The 20947-nt window shown below is 52.4% G+C and overlaps 2 protein-coding genes across 10 annotated transcripts in view; both read right to left on the bottom strand.

Annotated features, from left to right (window-relative positions):
- PHLDB1 (pleckstrin homology like domain family B member 1) overlaps positions 1-9742 on the bottom strand; it is a 51186-nt gene extending 41444 nt beyond the window's left edge. For 6 of the 8 annotated variants that reach the window (XM_036324099.1, XM_036324102.1, XM_036324103.1 and 3 more), the window contains exons 1-4: positions 9648-9727; positions 4534-4613; positions 3503-3626; positions 2397-2567 (exon numbers count right to left, since the gene is read on the bottom strand). In XM_036324099.1, the coding sequence (XP_036179992.1) occupies positions 2397-2567; positions 3503-3626; positions 4534-4593 (355 nt within the window). In that variant the 5' untranslated portion in view covers positions 4594-4613; positions 9648-9727. Of the gene's footprint in view, positions 1-2396; positions 2568-3502; positions 3627-4533; positions 4731-9647 lie in introns of all 8 variants that reach the window. The other 2 variants (XM_036324098.1, XM_036324105.1) reach the window with 2 other exon arrangements.
- Positions 9743-13992: 4250 nt separating this feature from the next.
- ARCN1 (archain 1) overlaps positions 13993-20947 on the bottom strand; it is a 31684-nt gene continuing 24729 nt past the window's right edge. For both annotated transcript variants that reach the window (XM_036324107.1, XM_036324108.1), the window contains 2 exons: positions 18500-18704; positions 13993-15950 (listed from right to left, as the gene is read on the bottom strand). In XM_036324107.1, the coding sequence (XP_036180000.1) occupies positions 15861-15950; positions 18500-18704 (295 nt within the window). In that variant the 3' untranslated portion in view covers positions 13993-15860. The remainder of the gene's footprint in view (positions 15951-18499; positions 18705-20947) is intronic.

Below are 20947 nucleotides of genomic sequence, written 5' to 3' on the forward strand. Positions count from 1 at the left end.
CGCATACACCCAGATAGGCATGTGGCCAGTGGGTCCTCACGTACACATAGGAACACACACATGGACACTTTGGTGCCATCTGTCCCAAGTTCACTCCTGTTCCCCACTTGAACACCCTCATCTATAAACACAAGGAAAGACACAAACACAGAGCTACGTAAGCCCAGAGCCACAAACATCCGGAGATGCATAAACACACCCGTTACACAGACACACAGAGAACACGCCACCCCCGCGCCCCCCAGTTTCCAGGGAAACGCACTCCCAAGAATGTCCGGAGTGGGGCCAGGCAGGGCGGGCTGGGTGCCTTGCTCCAGAGATGAGACAAGGAAACCCTCAGCGCCTGGAGCCCGGGGAGGGGGTGCTGGGGAGAAGAACACCCATTCCTTTGTGCCTCTGCCTCCCCCTCCCCCGGCTGCCCAGCTCCTGGGACAGGCAAGCCCGGACAAGAAGGCTGTAGGGATGGGGGGAGCAAAAGGGAAGGGGGTTGGGGTCAGAAGAGAGTGGGAGGGTATATAATTGGCAGGGTAGGCTTTTGGCTACAGAAGAGTTGGGGGTCATGGGGGTCACAGGAAATGCCTGAGAATTCCATCTGGGCCCAGGCCCTCCCTCCTCTCAGGAAACTAAATGAGGCACTGGCCAGACGGGGCCTCCGTTCCTCCACCCGCTCACCACACAGGGGGATGTTCTTGCCCATGAGTGTGAGGGGTTGGGAGCTGGGGAGCAAGGGCTGGGCTTTCTCTCGCCTCCTCCGAGCTCTGCTCCTGCCTCCCCTTGCTGCTCGGTCTCACTTCCAGGCGCCCAGGTCTTGGGAAGATGCTCTCTTTGAGACTGAAGACTATCAGACGGCATCACCGCCAAAGTCCCAATCCATGGGGCTCCTCCTCTCATCCAGTCAGACTGCGGGAGCCCCGGAGGACACAAGGCTTGCCTGCTGCTGCTGCTGCTGGGCCTGCTCCCGAAGTCACTGTCCCCCAACACACGCCCAAGGGCAGGAAGAAGGGAGGAGGGCCAGGCTGGGTCTCCTGGGTCAGCTGTGAGGGGAGGAGCATTTAGAGCCCCTGAGGAGTGAGCACAGAGGAGAGAGGGGCACAGAGGGGTTCCACTGCAAAGGAGCTTCCAGCTGGTCGGAGGGGAGAGTCCCCAGAAAGTGGTTCCAGGACACCAGTCCTGCTCAGAGCCAGGTCAGCCAAAGCTCACAGCCTCCTGCGAACCCCACCTCTACCCCATCCACACCTGCTTTTCTCATTCCCTTCCACTGATGCCCAGGGCAAACACACTGGTTCTGTCCAAGTGCCACCTGGGCCAACCCCTTCCTGGTCTGCTGGTCACCATAGTAACTGGGGTCCAGTTTCCAAAGCCAGCTCACACAAAGAATGGCCTATTGCTTTGGGAAGCAGGGTGCTAACCATATTCATGACCCCAAAGCTACTGTCAACATTTTTTTTCTTTTTTGGTATTGTTGTTAATCCTCACCTGAGGATACTTTTTCTTTTTCTTTTTTTAAAATATATTTTATTGATTTTTTACAGAGAGGAAAGGAGAGGGATAGAGAGTTAGAAACATCGATGAGAGAGAAACATCGATCAGCTGCCTCCTGCAGACCCCTACTGGGGATGTGCCCGCAACCAAGGTACATGTCCTTGACGGAAATGGAATCTGGGACCCTTGAGTCCTCAGGACGACGCTCTATCCACTGAGCCAAACCGGTTAGGGCTGAGGATACTTTTTCATTGATTTTTAGAGAGAGTGGAAGGGAGACGGAGAGACAGAGAGAAACGTCAATGAGAGAGAGACACGTTGAATGGCTGCCTCCTGCACGTGCCCCCACTGGGGCTGGAGCCTGCAACTGAAGTACGTGCCCTTGACGGGATTCGAACCTGGGACCCTGTAGTCCGCAGCTGATGCTCTATCCACTAAGCCAGACTGCCTAGGGGACATTTTTTTAACAGGAGTGGGCATGTCCCCAGACTTCGCCCTTCCCCATCCCTGTCGGGGGTGTCCTCCTCTCCCCACCTCTCCAGCTTCCCAGAGCACAGCTCCCCCTGGCATCCGGGACAGTGCCCTTGTGCCCCCACACTGCTCTGAAGGCTCTCGCCTAACAACCACTGGCGACCACCACCAGGCTCCCCATGCCCTGTGATCGCAGGAACGGGCTTCGCTTCTCTCCCGAGGGCGGAGGGAGGAAGGGTGAGGGTGGCCAGAGAAGAAAAGCAGGATGAAGACAAGTCTGGCTGCCAGAGTCGGGGTCTGGGCTGTTGTTCGGGCACATCAGATGCAGTTGAACACCCCACCTCCAACAGGGCAGTTACCATGGCAACCACCCTGCAGGCTTCTCCTGCGCCTGTCACGCACAAGCTTTTAAACCAGGACCCCCTCTGCTAGGTGTCACTTACCCTGAGTGAGCCGGGTGGGCTGCCGGACAGGGAGCCCGTCAATGGCACAGGCATTGCCGCACGGGTAGAGGGTGAGGGTGCCCCGCAGGTTCTCTATGTAGCAGTGCTCGGGAGCCAGGCCCGGCCCCTGCAGGGCAATGTCCTTGGCCGCAGAGCCAATCACCGTTCTCCCTAAAGACAGGAGGCAAACTGAGTCAGAGGGTTTGCCCACCCCAGGAGGCAGACAGGGCAAGGAGGACTGTGAAGGAAATGGGCTTCCACCTCCCACTCCAGGAAGGGTCCCTGCCCCACTGTCCCTTTGGGCTCCTTTGCGTGGGGGAAAGTCTGTGGTAGGAGCTCTTCTCAGGCAGAGAAAAGTCTGGACCAAAGATGGGACCCAGAGGGCACAGCAGGATCCAGACCCCACGCCGAGCAGAGAAGGGCACTTCTTTCCTGCACACCCTCCTTAGGCACCCCGCCCCCCACCCAGCTGGTCATCTCCTTCATCATCCTCCCCTCTCTTTTCTTCTAAGTTTCCTTCTCTCCTTCTCTCCCTCCTTCTGCCACCTGCAGCCCTTGCCCTCCCTCACTCCCTCTCTCTCCAGTGCGGCCTCTCCCCTCACTGCTTCTGCCTGCGCAGACCCTCCCCTGGCAGAGCCCCCAGGCCTGGTATTCGCAGAATGTGGGGAATGTCGCATCACCCAGGCAACCAGTGCAACCAGGAGGGAAGAGGACGCCGAGATGTGCAGGGCTGTGCCAGGGCCTTATCTTGCATGGGAGCTCTGCCCCTACGTCCATCTCTCCCTTCTGCACTGGTGCCTGCTCCCATGCCAGGCACCGCCCGGGCGCGGGCCCCTCGCTCCTGGGCCATCCCGGTTGCCAAGAGCACTGTGCTCTCCTGTTTCAGCGCGCTCCTCCTTGTGTCTAAAGGATCTCTAATCCTTGTCATGGAGCCAGGTTATCAACCAGAGGGGGCAGGCCGTCGGGAGGCAGACGCCAGAAGCAAACTGGGGGGTGGCACCGCCTCCCATTTGGGGGAGCTGACCACTGCCAGCAGATAGCAGAAGGGCTCCAGCACATGCCTGGGCCCCAGGGCAGGGATGTACGGACAGAGGGGCCTGACTTACCTTCCTCCAGCGGCACCAGGGTGATCGCTGTGCTGAGCCGCCCGCTGCCCAGGCTCACTAGGTGGGGCTTGTCCGTCTGCACCTTCAGCCCTTTGCCCGTCTCAATCAGGTCCAAGGGGCCTTTCTGCGGGCAGGGCGGGCGGGAGGTGAGACCCCTGGCCAGACCTCAGCGCCCAGCCGCACTCCCTCCAGCACCCTCGCTGGCCTCACTCTCTCCAAAGGACTCTGAGGTGGGGAGAGGGTTAGCACACAATCTTGCACAGAGCACTATTCCACCATAGTGTCATTAGATCTGAATCTAGGCCACTAGCTCGTCCCACCAGATTTATCTCAAGTCTTGGCTTAACTGCCCCTTTTGTCTATTAAGACAGAAACACGGAGAAAGTAAGGGGAGTGGGGAGGCCCTGGGTGAGAGGAGGGGGTACTGGAGAGGAGGGCCAATCAGGGCTTGTCCGGCATGCCCTGCCTCAGTGGATAGAGCATCAGCCTGAGGACCAAAGGGTCCTGGGTTCGATTCTGATCAAGGGTACATACCTTGGTTGCAGTCTCCTCCCCAGCTCTGGCCCTGGTCAGGGTGCATGCAGGAGGCAACCAATTGATGTGTTTCTCTCACATCGATGTTTCTCTCTGTCTCTCCCTCTCTCTTTCACTCTCTCTAAAAGAACAATGGAAAAATATCCTTGGGTGAGGATTAACAGAAAAAAAAAAGGTAAGTTCACAGACTTGTCTGTGGCAATCCACTTGGCCAGTGCTTGTCTCTGTTAAACTAAATCATGAGAGGGCAGAGGCGGGATTAAGGAGGGAAATACAGCTCAGAGTCCAACTGAAAACCCTTCCTGGCTTTCAAAGGGTATTTTCTGGGTAAACCCATTAACCCGGTTCAGATAAAGACTTGGCTGTTGACAGGCTCTGGGCGTGGGAAGCAAGAGAGGAACTGCTGTTCTCATTCTTGGGCTGGGACCACGGGTGGACAGAGGAGCCGAACTCATCTTCAACAACAGCCCTCTTGCCCCAGGGCCGACCCAGCTCACCTGCACCATTGCTGGGGTCTTGCATCCAGGGCCCACCTGGTTTCTGGTGAGCGTGTCCATGGTCTTGATCTCTCGAGATCCTGGGGACACAGCAGACAGCAGGTGAGGTGGAGGCAGGGCAGGAAAGGGGAAGGGGCAGGCTCTGTGGCGGGCTCTGTGGCGGGCGGCACTGCCATCTTCACTCCCAGCTCCTGATGCTGCAGGAGACGCGGGGGGGGCGGGGGGGGGGGCAATGTATCTCCAGCCACAGCAGGGCTCCCGCCCCACACCAGGCCTGGCCCTTGCCCCCAGAACCACAGAGAGCCCTAGAAGGCCCAGCCTGCATTTCTGTGCTTCCCTACCGCGGACACCCAGCACCAGGTTGTGGCCGCTGAGGACCCTCAGACACCGGAGCGGAAGCAGAGTGGGAAAATCTACCTGAGTGGGAGCAGGGGAACCCAAGGAGCCCCTCCCAGGACACTGGCAGCCAGAGGGCACCAGGTGGGCAGCAGGGCTGAGCGAGGAGCTCCCCCCTTTCTCCTCCTTTTGTCTCTTTTCCCAGGTGGCCTCATTAGGATCTTTTCTCTTTCTTTTTCTTTTTTTTTAACCTTTATTTATTGATTTGAGGGAGAGGAAGGAAGAGAGAGAAATAAAGAGAGAGAGAGAGAGGGAGGGAGGGAGGGAAGGAGGGAAGGAAAGAGAGAGAGGGAGAGAGAGAGAGAGAGAGAGAGAGAGAGAGAGAGAGAGAGAGAGAGAAATTGAGATTTGCTGTCCCACTTATGCAGTCATTGGTTGATTCTTGTATGTGCTGACCTGGGATTGAACCTGAAACCTCAAGTATCTGGACAACCTTCTAACCAGCTGAGCTACCGGCGAAGGCCAGGATCTTTTCTTAAAGGAAACAAGAAAATTCAACCAGAACGTTAATAAATATTTGCTGGGGAAACTCACCCGGCCGGTGTGGCTCAGTGATTGAGCGTTGACCTATGAACCAGGAGGTCACGGTTCAGTCAGGGCACAGGCCCGGTTGTGGGCTTGATCCCCAGTGTGGGGCGTGCAGGAGGCAGCTGATCAGTGATTCTCTCTCGTCAATGATGTTTCTATCTCTCTCTCTCTCCCTCTCCCTTCCTTTCTAAAATCAAGAAAGATATCTTTAGAAGAAAAAAAGAAAAAGGAAAACTCAACCATTCTTTCTATCTCTGTAAGTCTCAACTCCTGCACCCTCTTCTCCAGAAAGCAATCTCCCCCAGCGGAATCAGAAAAGCACACAGACACCTCAGTGGTGACTAATACTGGGAATACAGGACTCGGGGCCGGAAATGAGTTGGTGCCGTAGGAAGCGTAGGTCCTTAGGGCCAGGCGGGAAATAGACCCAGAGCCCGAGCCTCCAGAGCCCACCCTCTCTTCCTCTCTGGTCACATGTCTGGTACCTGAGAACAGGAAGGAGCACCTCTGGGGACTAATGTGCGCCCCAGTGCCCGTCCCTCGACCAGCTTGCTGATGGAAGGACGTGTTTGCTGCTGACATGTCCTGGGAAGCTGAGGAGAACATGGCTGCCGACGGGATCCCCTCCACTCTCTGCCAGCTTCTCCGGGTGCCGAGAGAAGTCAGTCGGGGCAGGAGCCACACTCCAGGGAGGGTCTGCCCCGGCAGTGGGCCCGAGGGCAGTTACCAATTTCACCCTCCCAGCCTCCACCTGCCAGGTGTCATCTCGGCCACCATCTCCACCCCAGCTGGGGGAAGAGAGGCCAGGCCAGAACAGCGCCTGGGCCCACCCCAAGTCTGCCTGGGGAGAGGGAAGGCAAAGGCCATTAACCTGCACCAAGGCCAACTTGGCATGGCACCTCCCAGAGCATCTGGTGACAGGAAACACTTTCCAGGGACGGAGGGTGCCATACTGTTACTCTCAACTCAGGGAAACCCGTCGGCATTCTGGGCGGGAGGAGAGGCAAGAGACCATGGGTTGAGAATGGGTAATTTCTCTAAAAGCAGGGGTAAGGAAAACAAAACATTAAGGTGAGGGAAAGGCACATCATTTAGCATCTAACCCTGTTCTTTTATATATGTGTATATTTATTTTTTATTGATTTCAGAGAGGAAGGGAGAGGGAGAGAGAGAGATAGAAACCTCATTGATGAGAGAGAATCATGGATCGGCTGCCTCCTGCACGCCCCACACTGGGGATCCAGCCCGAAACTTGGGCATGTGCCCTGACTGGGAATTGAACCCTGACCTCCTGGTTCATAGGTCGATGCTCAACCACTGAGCCACGCCGGCCGGGCTAATCCTGTTCTTTATCATTTATTAGCTGTGAGATCTTGGACAAGTTACTTAACTTGTCTCTGTCAGGTCATTCTCTATAAAACTGGAATAATGATTTTTAAAAAGGTAGGGATTTAGTGCTTGCCTAGAATGGGGAGGGACTAATAAATAAATGGACACAAGATTTCTTTCTTGCCCAATAGGAATACTCTAAAATTAAATCGTGATGATGGCTGTGCAACTCTGTAAATATACTAAAAATAATCGAATGTGCACTTAAATTAAGTGAATCTTATGGTATATACATCACACCTCCATAAAACTGTTAGTTTAGAAAAAGACTGTCTGGAGATTCAGGTTTTTATCAAATGAGACGCTGTGAGGTGCAGAGCACTATAAACAACATACAAATATAAAGTTATTCCTGTGTTTCATGACCTTGCACAAGTCCCTTCACCTCTGTGCGCCTCGGTTTCTTCATCCGTCCAACGTGTCACTATTACCTTGCGAGGCGGCTGTGGGTATGTTCGCTTATTTAAACCAAAAATTCTCAAGTGAACGCCCTAGCGGTTTGGCTCAGTGATGTCTAAGCCTGCGAACGGAACGGTCCCGGGTTCGAGCCCATGTGCCCGGGTTCCAGGCTTGCTCTTCGTGCAGGAGGCAGCCGACCCATGATTCTCTCTCATCATGGATGTTTCTCTCTCTCTCTCCCTCTCCCTTCCTCTCTGAAATCAATAAAAATAGATTTAAATTTCTTTTCAAGTGAAGATAAAGATTGTGAAGGGGTGAGGCTGAGGGAACCAGGGCGAGGCGAGAAGAGAAGGGAATGAGGGGAGGGGAGGGGAGGGGAGGGGAGGGGAGGGGAGGGGAGGGGAGGGGAGGGGAGGGGAGGGGAGGGGAGGGGAGGGGAGGGGAGGGGAGGGGAGGGGAGGGGAGGGGAGGGGAGGGGAGGGGAGGGGAGGGGAGGGGAGGGGAGGGGAGGGGAGGAGAGAGGAGAGGAGAGGAGAGGAGAGGAGAGGAGAGGAGAGGAGAGGAGAGGAGAGGGAGCGGTAGGGAGAGAGGCGCACAGGGAAGATGGGCGCATGGGGGTGCGCGGCTGTGGCCGGCGGGACACCTGGTCAGGTGCGGAGGGAGGAAAGGTACCCCAGGGCCCACGCATCCGAGCTCGGCAGGCGGGGCTTTGACGAGGGCGGGGAGCCGCCACCTGGGGGCCCCCGGACCGCACCCCGGGGCCCGGGGGGCCGACCGGCCTCCCTCCGACGGGCCGTCCGGACCCGGCGGTACACCCACCCGCCCCGCCCCCGAGCCTCCGGGCCTTTCGGGGAAACCCCGCCTCTCCTCGCGGCCAAAAAGCCCCAGCGGCGGGGGCTCCGGGCGGGCGGGGAGGGCGGGGCGCGGGGCGCAGAGGCTGGGCGTCCGCGAGTGACCCCCGTGGGCGAGGCCGGGCGCCAGCAGGTGCCGCTCTGGCCGGGCCACTGCCGCCTCCGGGCCCCACAGGCTCCGCGCCCGGCCCGGTCCCCAGCCTCCCGGCCCGTGCGCCGCCGCCGCCCCGAGGAGGGCGAGGGAAAGGAGGAAACTGAGGCTGGGAGCCCGGGGCGGGAAGGTGCGTGGAGGGAAAGCGGGACAGGAGCGCGCGAGGGGGGCAGGAGGTGGGGAGACTGAGCGGGAGGGGTCCCCGAGGGTCTGGGCCGCGGCCGAAGCACCGAGGGGACCGCGGGGAGGGGCGCGGGGGCTGGAAGGCAGAGGCCGCGGCGGCCAGGGGTCCCCGCCGTGGGGAGGCGCCAGCAGGCGGGGCCCCGGCCTCATTGCCGCGGGCGGGCGGGCGGGCGGGCAAGCGCCCTCTCCCACGTCCCGGGCGGGGGCCGCCAGGTGGGACAAGGCCGCAGTGTTGGGCGCCGCCCGCCCGGGACAAGCGGCCTTTCTCTGCGGAGCGAGGAGAAGGCGCCGCTTGTTTGCGCGCGGGGGACACGCGGCCCAGACCCCCCCGCGCCCCGCGGAGCAGCTGCAGGGAGGGGCGCGCGTGTCCGAGGGCCGCGGGGACTGCGTGGGCGCGGGGTGCAGGGGGCTCCACGCGGCCCGGGCCGAGAGAGACCGGGCGCGCGTGGGTGCCGGCGCGGGGCGCGGGCGGACCTCTGACGTGTGGGAGCCGCCTGTGTGGCCGCCGCGATGACTCAGCCTCGGGCAGCGTCGGCACCGCTGAGCTAACGGACCCGAAGGCAGCCGCGCCCGGCGCCCGGGTCCCCGCTCGCCCCCGCCGGGCGGAAGGCCCTGACCCTCCTCGGAGCGGGAACCCCGCGGGGACAGGATCCGGGCCGCGCGTAGCCAGGCGCTGGGGCTCTCCCGGTGCCCCGTCCCGCCTCCCGGACGCCAAAGAACGCGGGGCCTCGGGGGGGCCGGGAGGTCCCAGACGTGCTCCCCATGTCCTGAGTCCACCCAGGAGTCCCTCCCGGACCCCCAGCCTCCGTCCGAGCGGCCTCGCATCCCCTCCTGGTCCCTCGGGGCGGCCCGACCGGAATGGGAGCGGAGATGCCCCAGGGGGCCCCCTCCCGGTGCAGGGCTCTCAGTCCTGCCGTGGGCAACAGCGGGGTGGCGGCGGGGCTCAGACTGAAGGGACCCGAGTGTCGTCGGCTCGTCTGGACGGGGTGGGTCCAGCGCCCCTCCTGGGGCAGAGCGCTAGGGCTCCCCCTGGCGGCGGCGCGGGCGGGGGGCAGAGCCCACTCCCCACAGAGCCCCTTCGCCCCACGCAGTCCCCTGCCTCCCCCCCGTGGGCTTCTTCCGGGCCCCCCAGCCCAGAGCTTATCTGTGGGCTCCGCCAGGCCTGGGCCCGCGCAGCACGCGGAACCCGCGGGCGTAGGGGGAGAGGGTGTCCTTACCTCGAGGAGAGGGCGCGCCGGCCCCGGGTCTGGCCAGGCCGCGCGGCCCCAGACCGGACGCTGTTGCTTTTCCCCGGGAGCCCGCTGAGTAGGTGGAGAAGGAGCGGCCCCGCCCCTCCGGCTAGTCCCCGCCCCCGGCCCCCGGCCCGCGTCCGGTCGGCTAGGCCAGCGGGAGAAGACGCCCTTGTGGGTCCGGAGCCCAAGGTCCACCCCCCCTTTCCCACAGCAGCACCCCCACCCTCGCCTGCACAGCGACCGCTTTGTTCCTTTCTGCAGCTGGGCTCTCCACCACCCCGCACCCTTCCCTCCCCTCCCCACCCCTCTGACCACTCTCCAACCCTAGGCTTCAAGGCTCTTCTGAGGGTGTTTTTGACAGTTTCTCTCTCCCCCGCCCCCCTCCACCTTTCCCCGTTTTAACCTTAGATGCCTGGATCTCCATGGGCTCCCAGGGAACCTCCCGGTCCCGGCCCTTCAGCGTACTCCGCACCCTCTCCAGAACATTTGCTGCGGGGACCCTGTCACCCCTTATCCTCACCCTCTTCCAAGTCCCACCGTGAAGAGCTGTAGGTGGGGTCGATAACCCTGCGCATCAGGCTTCACGGTTTCTCTGGAGATCGGCACAAGAAACATGTGCAAGGGCCACGTAGGCTGTAAAACACAAGCTTCATGTTGCCCCCCCCACCCCAACCTCCCGGGGACAATCGGCAGACAAGCTGTAGAATACAGTTGCGCGTGCTATCCCAGAGCAGTTTGGGTTTCTGTAGGAGCAGGGGAGAAAATAAGGGAGAAAAGGGGGGTCTAAGCACCTAAGAGTAGCCTAGAAACAGCCTGAAGTCATTCTTCAACCCCCACCCCGAAACCCAACACTGACAGTGGATCCTTACCTGGCAAGGCCAGCTCCTGCCCCAAGAGGCTGACTGGGAGGCCCTGGGGAGCTGAACTCAGCTCGACTGAACCCCTTTAACAGCACCAGAGGGACCCCTGAGACTCTCCCACGCTGCAGGAGGGAGCAGAAAGACCCAAGGCCGGCAGCAATGGCAGCTGGGTGGAGCAGAACGTAACTTGTCTTTTTTGGGATGGGCTTTAGTCTGTGCCCTCTCTGCCTAACCCAGGAGCAGAGGGGAGGCTGACCTGCAGGAACCTCGGGTCACTCATTGGCAGGGCCAGCTTTAGCAGGGGCCCCACACAGGAGGCCAGAGCTCACCCCTAGGATGCGGGGGGAGCCCCTTCCAATTCCTCTTCATGTTGGAGCTTCATGAGAGTATTTTGACTCTGGCCACCTTACATGAGACAGATCATAACAGACTCTAGAGTACTTTCAGACTCTTTCAGACTCTTCTAGTCAGAGAAAAAGAAAAACCAAAACTGTGTGTCCTGGGGGGACGGGGGGGGGGAGGTTAGGGGTTAATGGGGGGGATGAGGACACATTTGTAATACCTTAATAAAAAAAAAAAAAAAAACTGTGTGTCCTATGTGCCAAGACCCAGCATTTGCAGGGAGGAGCTCAGACTGGGAACCTCAGAGGCTTTGCGTGTAAGTCACAGTGTCCAGCTCTTCTTGAAAGTCTTGGTGGGGAGGAATCTCGGAATCATCACGCCTGCCACAGAGGCAACTGGTGCTGAGGCAGGGAGTTAAAACAGCATCAGCTTTTCTCTATCCTCCCGGCCCAGGGCCCCCTACTGAAGGCTGTGCAGTGTGTCCCAGTTCCTGCTGTCAGGGCCCTAAGTTCCCACAGTTAGAGCACTCAGGGGACTCAGGCCCACGCCTCACAGGCCACCCCACCCTTCCCCACATCTGGAGTGCATCAAACCTCAGTGCTCTCAGTTATGCAAGAGGTCGAGCAGCTGGGAGCTTCGCAGAGGGGGAGGAAGAGAGAAAAACAGAAAACTTTCCAAGCATGCTTCAGACTTTCCTAAGTGGAGGCGGGGGCGGGGCCACGCTGAGTGTGGAGGGAGAGGGTTTTTTAGGCCCTCCTCACTCAGCAGTGGCTTGGCACATGGCCCACCCTGTCCCTCCTCTCAGATGGTTCACCTTCCAGCCCGAACAGTGGATTGCTCATCACAGCAAGTAACCCCTGGAGATACTAGTACACACCCTACCCAAAAGGTCTTTTCTGGCCTCTGGATCCTGAACTCAGGTATCATTAGAGAAGGTGTGATGCCCAGTAATCCCTCACCACATCCAAGTTGGGGGAAAAGTCAAACCTTTTCAGCAGCTGCAAGGAGCTCTCTACTCAGCTTGTCCTCGGAATTACACAGCCCACTTCATCCTGAAGCTACATCCAAGCAGGGTGGGAAATTTGGGTCTGACAGAAACTGGTCTTGCCTACCTCCGTGGCTCCTGTAAGTTAGGACCTTCCTAACAAGCATTCATTTGGGAAAAAGAATGGGGAACAAGAGCTATTTCCATTTCCCTCATTGTCTGGAATTGGGAATGCCTTTTTCAAACAGCCCCTCTTTGGTAATCAGTCTTATCGCACTGCACCTATGGAAGCTTTCCAGAACGGACTAAGCCCTCAATAACCATGTAGCCCCTGTGTAGGAAAAGCAAGGCCAAAAATTTCCTTTTAGGTGGGGGTAGTAGAAGTAACCCAAGATTCTAAAAACTGTCTGGTTGCTTATCTCTTGTGTTTGAGAGAGGGGCAACAGCTTCCTTTAGAAAGGGAGTCTTCCCCTGGCCGGGTGGCTCAGTTAGTTGGAGCAATGTCCAATCCTAATATATAAAAAGCCAGGGGCTGTCATGACCTAAATGACCAGACAGACAACCAAACAGCAGGCTAGGGTCCTGGCCAGCACGGTGGGAGGTGGGGCGCCTCCTAACACGACTGCTGGGCCTCTAGTGAATGAATAAGTGGAACAACAAACTATCTCGCTAAAAAAATAAATCAATTTTTAAAAAAGGTAGTCTTTTCCCTAAAGGCTTGCCTCCACATCACTAACTCCCCAGGGTAAATGAAACTGACACTTGTAGAGATGCTGTCTGCCCTTGGGTGAGAGCAATGCGTAGCAATCGGCCTCCTTGTGGACCTGCCAGACTGAAAGCTCTACAGCTGCAAATATATTCCCCAAAGTGAGCAGGGGAAAGGGTTGCAGTGAAAGAGGTGCAGACTAAAGGGAGTGGATTCTGAATGTTTGCTTTCTTCTACAGCCTGTAAGACAAGCTCTATTCCTCAGCGGCCCTGAGACCCATGTGGAGTTATCACTAGTTATCGTTAACACTTGTCTACCTTAGAAAAAGTCTGTGTAGGTAATTACAGACATTGCTCCTAGTTGGAATTTATTATATTCTAACTAGAAACAATGTCTGTAATTACCTTTTGGGTGGGGGCTTTTTGTATTTTCTCCTGTCTTCCTCCAATGAGGCCTGCAAAAGGTGGACTTTTAAGAAACTCTATTCTATCTCAACCCTGGAAATCAATTTCAAATTAATGGAGGACAAAGTTTCCCATGAGATGCACAAGCCAATAGATTTAGGGTTTGAAACTACTGTGAGCAACTGAGTAACAGATCTATTTAAAAAGAAACTCCTGACCACAATGGAGGTGTGCCCCTTACCTCCTCTTTGTGGAATTAAACCGGGGGGGGGGGGGGGGGGGGGGGACCACAAGCCTCCTCCATTAAGCATAATGCTCAGACCTAATTATTGTGCCAGTCTCCCTCACAAGAGGCCAAAAAGTGCGCTTCTGCCATGGAGGGACTGACTGCCAGGCAGGGTATGGCATGGGTTTGGTATGCTTCGTTTCATTGGGTTAAAGTTACAATCTCAGAGCCAAGCCACATTTCAGCAACATTAGACCAGATACTTTCTAAGGGGAAAGAATTCAGAATCTTGGCTTTCACCATTAAGATAAAACCTTTTTCATTCCACTTACTGTTCATTAGAATAATTTGCCTCCCAATGTACTGATGTTCGTTTTTAAGTTAAATAAGTGAAGCTTCTTCAGAGGGAATTATCAACACCGCCCAAGGTGTTCACCTCTCACCCCTGCTACTTCTTACCAGTCTACTGGGGAGGAGAAGGCTTCACATATCACGAACCTTTATCTTTACAGATGAAGCCTCAGTTTCCTTATTCTACAACTGCCGAAAGAATTAAGACCAAAAGTCCATGAGTAGTATTAGATTCATTCAAAAGCAACTCAAGTGCAGGAGATGCGGGTGCAAGGTGGAGAGGGTTAATGGGGGGAGGGGACATCTGTAATACTTTCAACAATAAATTAAAAGGCAATTAATACTCTCGGAGAGTATTCCTCTTAAAAATATATACATCATTAATTTTTAATCTTAGATCCCATTACATTATCCTGAATCCACAAGCAGACACCAAAGCATAAGAGTCTAACAAATTCATTTTATAATACTATTTATTTGATTAAAGAATTTGCCTTTTCTGTGTACACTGGAATGTTATATTCCCTATGTATTTTACAGGGTTACAAAACATCTCTCATTTTAAATAATACCCCAAAAGTAATTTCAGAAAAAGTTTTTGTAAAACTAAACTTGACTTTAAAAAAATCATATGGACAAGCAACTCTCAAACAAAACTAGATTAATAAGATTTGCCTATTTAACTACATGACAAATTTCTTGTCCCAGGCCCTTTCCTAAAAACAAAAAAAAAACACACAAACAAGAAAACCCAGGTGGAAACCAAGCTGGAGATAAGGTTCTTCCCTGCTGCGGTCAGGGGAAAGGGAAAGGCCAGATGTTTCTTTGGCAAACAACTCCATCCATGACCATTGGTGAGTGACTGCTTTGCTTCAAGTACAGCACACTCTTCGCCTCCGAGTGGGTGTGGTGCTCTCCACCAGCGGACAGTGCAGAGTCATCCAGTCCCCTGCCTCCTCCCGCCTGTGGCTGCCACCCCCAGCAGCTACACCAACCCTTCTGGGCGCGATACTGAGCTAAAGGCCACAGATGGGCTGGCTGGTGTAGTCCTCTCAGTTGAAAAAGTAATGGATAAGATGAGGCTAAGAAAAAACTACTACATGATGACACTCATTGGCAAAGACTTGGAAGAGGAAATGGATGGATTTCAGAGACAGGGACAGACAGGCTGGTGAAAAAAGGCTGGGCAGGCCAGAAGATAGTGGGAGTAGATGCCAGCAACCTAACACATGCCAGTATAATCAGCTGCCTTTTGAAATGCTACAAACCTGGTGGCAATGCAGTCTCCTGGATAGTTTAGGGCCAATGGAATTGGCACAAGGACTCACTGAACCCACCCCTCCAAAATCATAACCTTGTCTCTGCTAGAAAAGAAAGGACTGATGACACAGACAACAGCCAGTAGGAAGGAGGTGGTGAATCGGAGGAATATGAATGGATTACAAAGACCATGAACTATTATGTTTTAGCTGAAGTACCCAAAATGGGGAGAACGGAAAGCCTTGGTAGCACCCGAAGCAGACATGTTGCCTGTGGGTGTGAAACCCCGAGCTGGACACAATCACTCTCCTCCCAGACGTCTTTTAGTGGGGCTAGGTAGGCCATTTGAAACTGATTCTCAGCTGTCTTTAATAGTCACAGCACTTGTCTAAACTGCAGGGGCCAGCCTAAAAGGAAAACAACTTGTCAAAGGAGTGGAAGAATAAATGGATATAGAAAAAGAACATGAGATACCCTCATCTTTTAACTTCTAAACTCCAAACACCTTAAACAATTCACCTGTATAGTCTAAAAATCAAGACTGGATTAGATCAACTTGGTCTAGGAGTACCCAATAAATACAACACTTATATACAGATGATCCCAGTGCTTGAATGTATAGAAAGAAAAAAACTGAAGGTAAAGAAAAGGAGTATGAAAGATTAAAATTTTCTGCAGAGAAAACTTTTAAAAAACTAAGTATGAAACATAACTACCTATACTTAGGGATAAAATGAAGGAGCAGCCTAGGCCCAGCAGAGATGGTGTTGGTTGAACAGGGGGCATTCTCTGGAGCTTGCTTTCCTGCTGGCCAGTAAAATCTGCCAAAGAAATTAGCAGCCTTTCCCTTTCTGTTTGTGTCATTTCTTTGCCAAAGAATGTGTCTGTGACATGAAACACTGAGGGTGAGTTGAGGGTCCTTGAGCGCCGAGAACCGTGCATTATACTAGAAAAAAAGGGTCTCCAATGGCTTGTAGATTTGGAAAAAAAAAATTCTTCAGCCACTGTTGGCTTCTTCTTTATTAATTTGAGAGTTTTCCTTTTCGGTTTCCTCTTCTTGGTATTACAGGATTTCATACTTATCCACCAGAAAAGTGGTCTCTGTGGAAAACCTTACTGGGCTGTTCCCATCCACCTGGGTCACTTTGGTTACCTAGGAAAACAAACAAAGAGTAAGGTAAAGCAGGAAGAGGAGTCTCCAAGGTGCTAACTGAATTCTCAGTTACAACAGATCACATTTCCTCCAAGCAGTACTAAAAGTGACTCAGAAGTGCCAAGAAACACACTTCACATCTGCAGCTTACAGCATCACTCTTCCCCATCAGCACGCTCAACCTGGCCCGGCCGGCGCGGCTCAGGGGTTGAGCGTCCACCTATGAACCGGGAGGTCACAGTCTGATTCCCAGTCAGGGCACATGTGGGCTCGATCCCCAGTGGGGTTGTGCAGGAGGCAGCCGATCAATGACTCGCTCTCATCGTTCATGTTTCTACCTCTCTCTCTCTCCCTTCCTCTCTGAAATCAAGAGTGGCCACTGCCCAGACCCTGCCACATAAAATCTATGAAGTTCATAGACATTCTATCAGGATGCTCAATTAACATTTGACCCCAAATGAAATAATGTAACTCTTCAAAATTATTTCTTTGATTTGCTTTCAAAATCTAACTAAGCTGGCTCTATCATACTTATTTTCTAGATATAGGTGGATCTTCCAAATGAGATAGACTTTTCTTTTTAGTGATAAAAAATGCCTAGTTTAATGAATTACCTATAACAACGGTGCCTATAATGGCACCAACATAATACTTGAACTAGATATATATATAAAAGCCTAAGCAACCGGAATGGCCGGTCACTACAATGCACACTGACCACCAGGGGGCAGACACTCAATGCAGGAGCTGCCCCCTGGTCGTCAATGCGCTCCCACAGCCAACCTCCCCCGGCTGGCCAACCTCCCATGGTCCCTCCCCCGGGGCTGGCCCCCGAGCTGGGACGGGAAACCAGGGGTGGGTGGTGGCAGATGTGGCCCCTTCCCCAGGGGGGACCAAGGGCCAGCTCCCTCCTCGGGGCCAGCGGCCAACCTCCCATGCCCCGTCCCTCCCCCTTGTCAGCAGGCCCTGATCCACAGTGGCGGCACGACAGCGTGGGAAGGGGGGGGGAGGATCATGCAGTGGTGAGGCGCCAACGATGACAGCATTGGCGTCCAGCCCAGCTACCATCACCTCCTCTCCAGCCCAGCCCTGATCGACCTGGCCCCGATCGGCCCTGATTGCTTGGTCAGGCCTAGGGACTCCACCCGTGCATGAATTTTGTGCACTGGGCCTCTAGTTGATTTATATTTTCTAATGAGGTTTTGAGAGGCCTATTATTCTGTCCTACTCTTCAAATGGTCCCAAACAGGAAAATGTACCCATTTCTATCTAATGTCTTGGGTTCAACAATGTGCTCCCAATACTGAGGTACTTATGCCAATAACTGAGAGGGGAGAGGGAACTGCTCTTGGAATCATCCAACAGAGGAAATTATAACTTCCTGAGCTCTTACAGGAGAGACAGAGACCATCTGGGAAGATAAGATAGTGCCAGAATAATAAGCAAATCAATGAGTCAGAGGGGAACACGATAATATAAACTGGGTCCCTGTAATGCAAATTCAAAAAATGGAGGAACAATGAGTTAAAAACAACTCAAAAGAACAGTTCACAAATTTCTATTGCTTTGCCTACCTAAAAGACAAGATCTGCAACAGAACTGGCTCATGATAATAAAGGGAAGTTGTGACATAAAAAATCCAAAAATTGTATCCATTTGTATTATAGAATCACTTTTAGTAATTTTGTCTTCTAAAAAAAAACTTTTTCATTCCTTGGGTTCAAACCAAATTACAATACAAAGGCATTATAAAATCATGTTGGGTGTTTTGAAAAGTAGATTTTAAGCCCAGCTGACGTGGCTCAGTGATTGAGCATTGACCTATGAACCAGGAGGTCACAGTTCAATTCCCAGTCAGGACACACGCTCGGGGTTGTGGGCTCATTCCCCAGTGTGGGGCATGCAGGAGGCAGCCAATCAATGATTCTCTCTCATCACTGATGTTTCTATCTCTCTTTGCCTTCCTCTCTGAAATCAATAAAAATATACTTAAAAAAAAAAGATTTAAAAATATATGAATTAGCCCTAACCGGTTTGGCTCAATGGATAGAGCGTTGGCCTGCGGACTTAAAAGGTCCCAGGTTCGATTCCGGTCAAGGGCATGTACCTTGGTTGCAGGCCCATCCCCAGTGGGGGGTGTGCAGGAGGCAGCTGATCGATGTTTCTCTCTCATCGATGTTTCTAACTCTCTATCCCTCTCCCTTCCTCTCTGTAAAAAATCAATAAAATATATATTTTAAAAAAATAAAATAAAAAATAAAAATATATGAATTATGTAAAAAATAGGCAACGAAGAGATATAAATCTTGCACAACCCATAATTTTTAAATATGTATTTATATTCAATGTCTTTACTTTGTCTGATCTAGAGAGGAAAACTGAGGTAAAGGAGATGAGAAATTTGGCCAAGGTCATACAAGGAGTCAGCAATGGAATGGGCCGGGGACACCAGCTTTTCTGATGTTCTGCTCTGACCACAAAGCCATGCTACATATATGGCATCTGTCTTACCACTTTCCCCATATAGGCTCTCCAGTAAAATGGGGTACCTGTATGTTACAGTAATTTTTTTTGGAGATGAAGGAGACTTGAACAGGAAAGAAGTCATTGGGCTGCCCAGCAATGCTGAACTCAAGGCTGCCACTCTTATTTTTGGCATCAATCACTGGTAGGCACCACTCCAAGGTATTTCGTCGACTGTCGTGTCGATACTCGCCATCAAGCTCACCAATAACCGGTGCGCCAACACCAGAGCTGTCATGAGAAACATCCATGTCAAGTTAGTTGTCCAGAGCTGGAAGAACTCTGCCAAGGAAAACCAGTCCCAAATTTGATTATGCTCCTCAAATTCTACCCACTTTTATAAGACCAGTTGTGAAAAGACCATTTTGTGCCAGAAAAAATTAGGTTCCCTAATAACTTCAAGAATCAAAAGTCCTGGCACCCAGGCTCTTGTTCATTCCCTTTGTAGATCCAGGTATATGCAACCACAGGTAATTGGCAAATATGCCTGTGGGCTGCTGCAACATGTGGACTAGATCTGAAGCTAACAGGGGATGACACTGACAAATGTATGAAGTGGGATGTATTTCTAACAAATCTGCACCAATGGTTTGTTGCTGTGTCAAGAAGGAATTTTAATAAAGGCAGCTCTCTGTACAGGTGACAATGGGGAAAGAACAGGTTGGTAATAGTGGGGGGGAACTTTAAACACCAATATGTAGTTGTTTAGAATGGAGTGAACCTTTGAGAGAATGTTTTCAAAATATTTTAGAATGTTTCCAAACTTACTGTAATTGAAGCCAGTGACTTATTTGATTTACAATCCGGTAAGTGGACTTTGGCTGTTAAGTGAAAGACGGTTACCCCCTGACAACATTCGAATGGATGGGAGAAAGACTACACAGTTATCTAATCTGCAGAAGAACTAGTTAGAATGTACTTTGCATCCCCACACATGCTGACAGGCAGCGTCGCCTACCCCTACACATTCTAAATTTACCATCTTTTAACTCACTAGGGACAGTCAATGCTTGTATTAGGGGCAGGGTAAATAGTAGAGACAAAGAAAACTTTAGGGGTAATATAACACAATGAACTCTTCCCTATCAATTTTATGGCCCCAGTTGTATATATGGTCTTCTCTTTGCTCTGTTCCAATTCCGATACTGATTTCTAACTGGATCAGTTCTAGACAATAGGGTAAAATGTTGTTTAAGGGTCTCTGTTGGAGACTATTGAAAACTTGAGCTAAGACACAGGAAACCACCATAACCACAATTATAGGGTAGATGGAGAGGACTAAAAATAGTCTAGTAAAGTAAGTCCTAACAAAACAAATCCCACACCTGTTACCCATGCCCAAGACCTACAATCGTTCAAGGCAGCCATCTATTGTTCTGAAAGAATAACCAAACTGTGAAGAATAAGATGGTTACCCAATTAAAGGAGATACTGGTAATAAAGCATATTTTTAAAAATGGAAATAAGAATGACTAAAACCAGACCTCGCCATGTAAAGGCCTGAATTATCAAAAAGGGAACAAAACTAAGTACCATTTTCTCTGCAACAATAACAAAGCAAAAAAAGCAAAACAAAACAAAAAAAAACAATAACAAAGCAACACAACAGTGAAGATGCACTAAAAATACATTTACTGGGTGCTCATGGGGGCAGGGGGCTGAGAGGTAGAGGACAGAGCTGGGACTCACTGGTAAAGCAGTAAGAGTATACACTCACTGGACATGCCGGGGAGGAGATGAACCTACAGTAGGTCATTTAAGCGCACAAGAACAACTTCTGGGGATGATGGACATTTTCATTAGCTTAACTGTTGTGATGGTTTCACAGGTATATACATGTCAAAACTTAATAAACTATACAATTTAAATATGTGTAGTGTATCTACATGTCAATCAGACCTCAATAAAGCGGTTAAGAAATTTACTGAAATCAACATAGACTTGGTTTTAGAGTAAGAATCAATAGCTCCCTTGAAAACACTCTCATCTTTAGCTGGAAGTTTAGAGAGCAAAATGAAAAAGAAAAATTCAGTCTTAGGACTAAATTTCTTTCTTTCTTTTTTTAAAATATATTTTATTGATTTTTTTTTTTACAGAGAGGAAGGGAGAGGGATAGAGAGTTAGAAACATCGATGAGAGAGAAACATCAATCAGCTGCCTCCTGCACACTCCCCACTGGGGATGTGCCCGCAACCAAGGTACATGCCCTTGGCTGGAATCGAACCTGGGACCTTTGAGTCCACAGGCAGATGCTCTATCCACTGAGCAAAACAGGTTAGGGCTAAATTTCTTTAAGAGTTACAAAACAGCCCTGGCTGGTCTGGCTCAGTGGATAGAGCGTCAGTTTGTGGACTGAAGGGTCCCGGGTTCGATTCTGGTCAGGGTACATGCCTGGGTTGTGGGCTCGATCCCCAGTAGGGGGTGTGTAGGTTGCAGCCAATCAATGATTCCTTCTCATCACTGATGTTTCTATC

Source organism: Myotis myotis, unplaced genomic scaffold (assembly GCF_014108235.1).
Source record: "Myotis myotis isolate mMyoMyo1 unplaced genomic scaffold, mMyoMyo1.p scaffold_m19_p_10, whole genome shotgun sequence".
Classification (NCBI taxonomy): domain Eukaryota; kingdom Metazoa; phylum Chordata; class Mammalia; order Chiroptera; family Vespertilionidae; genus Myotis; species Myotis myotis.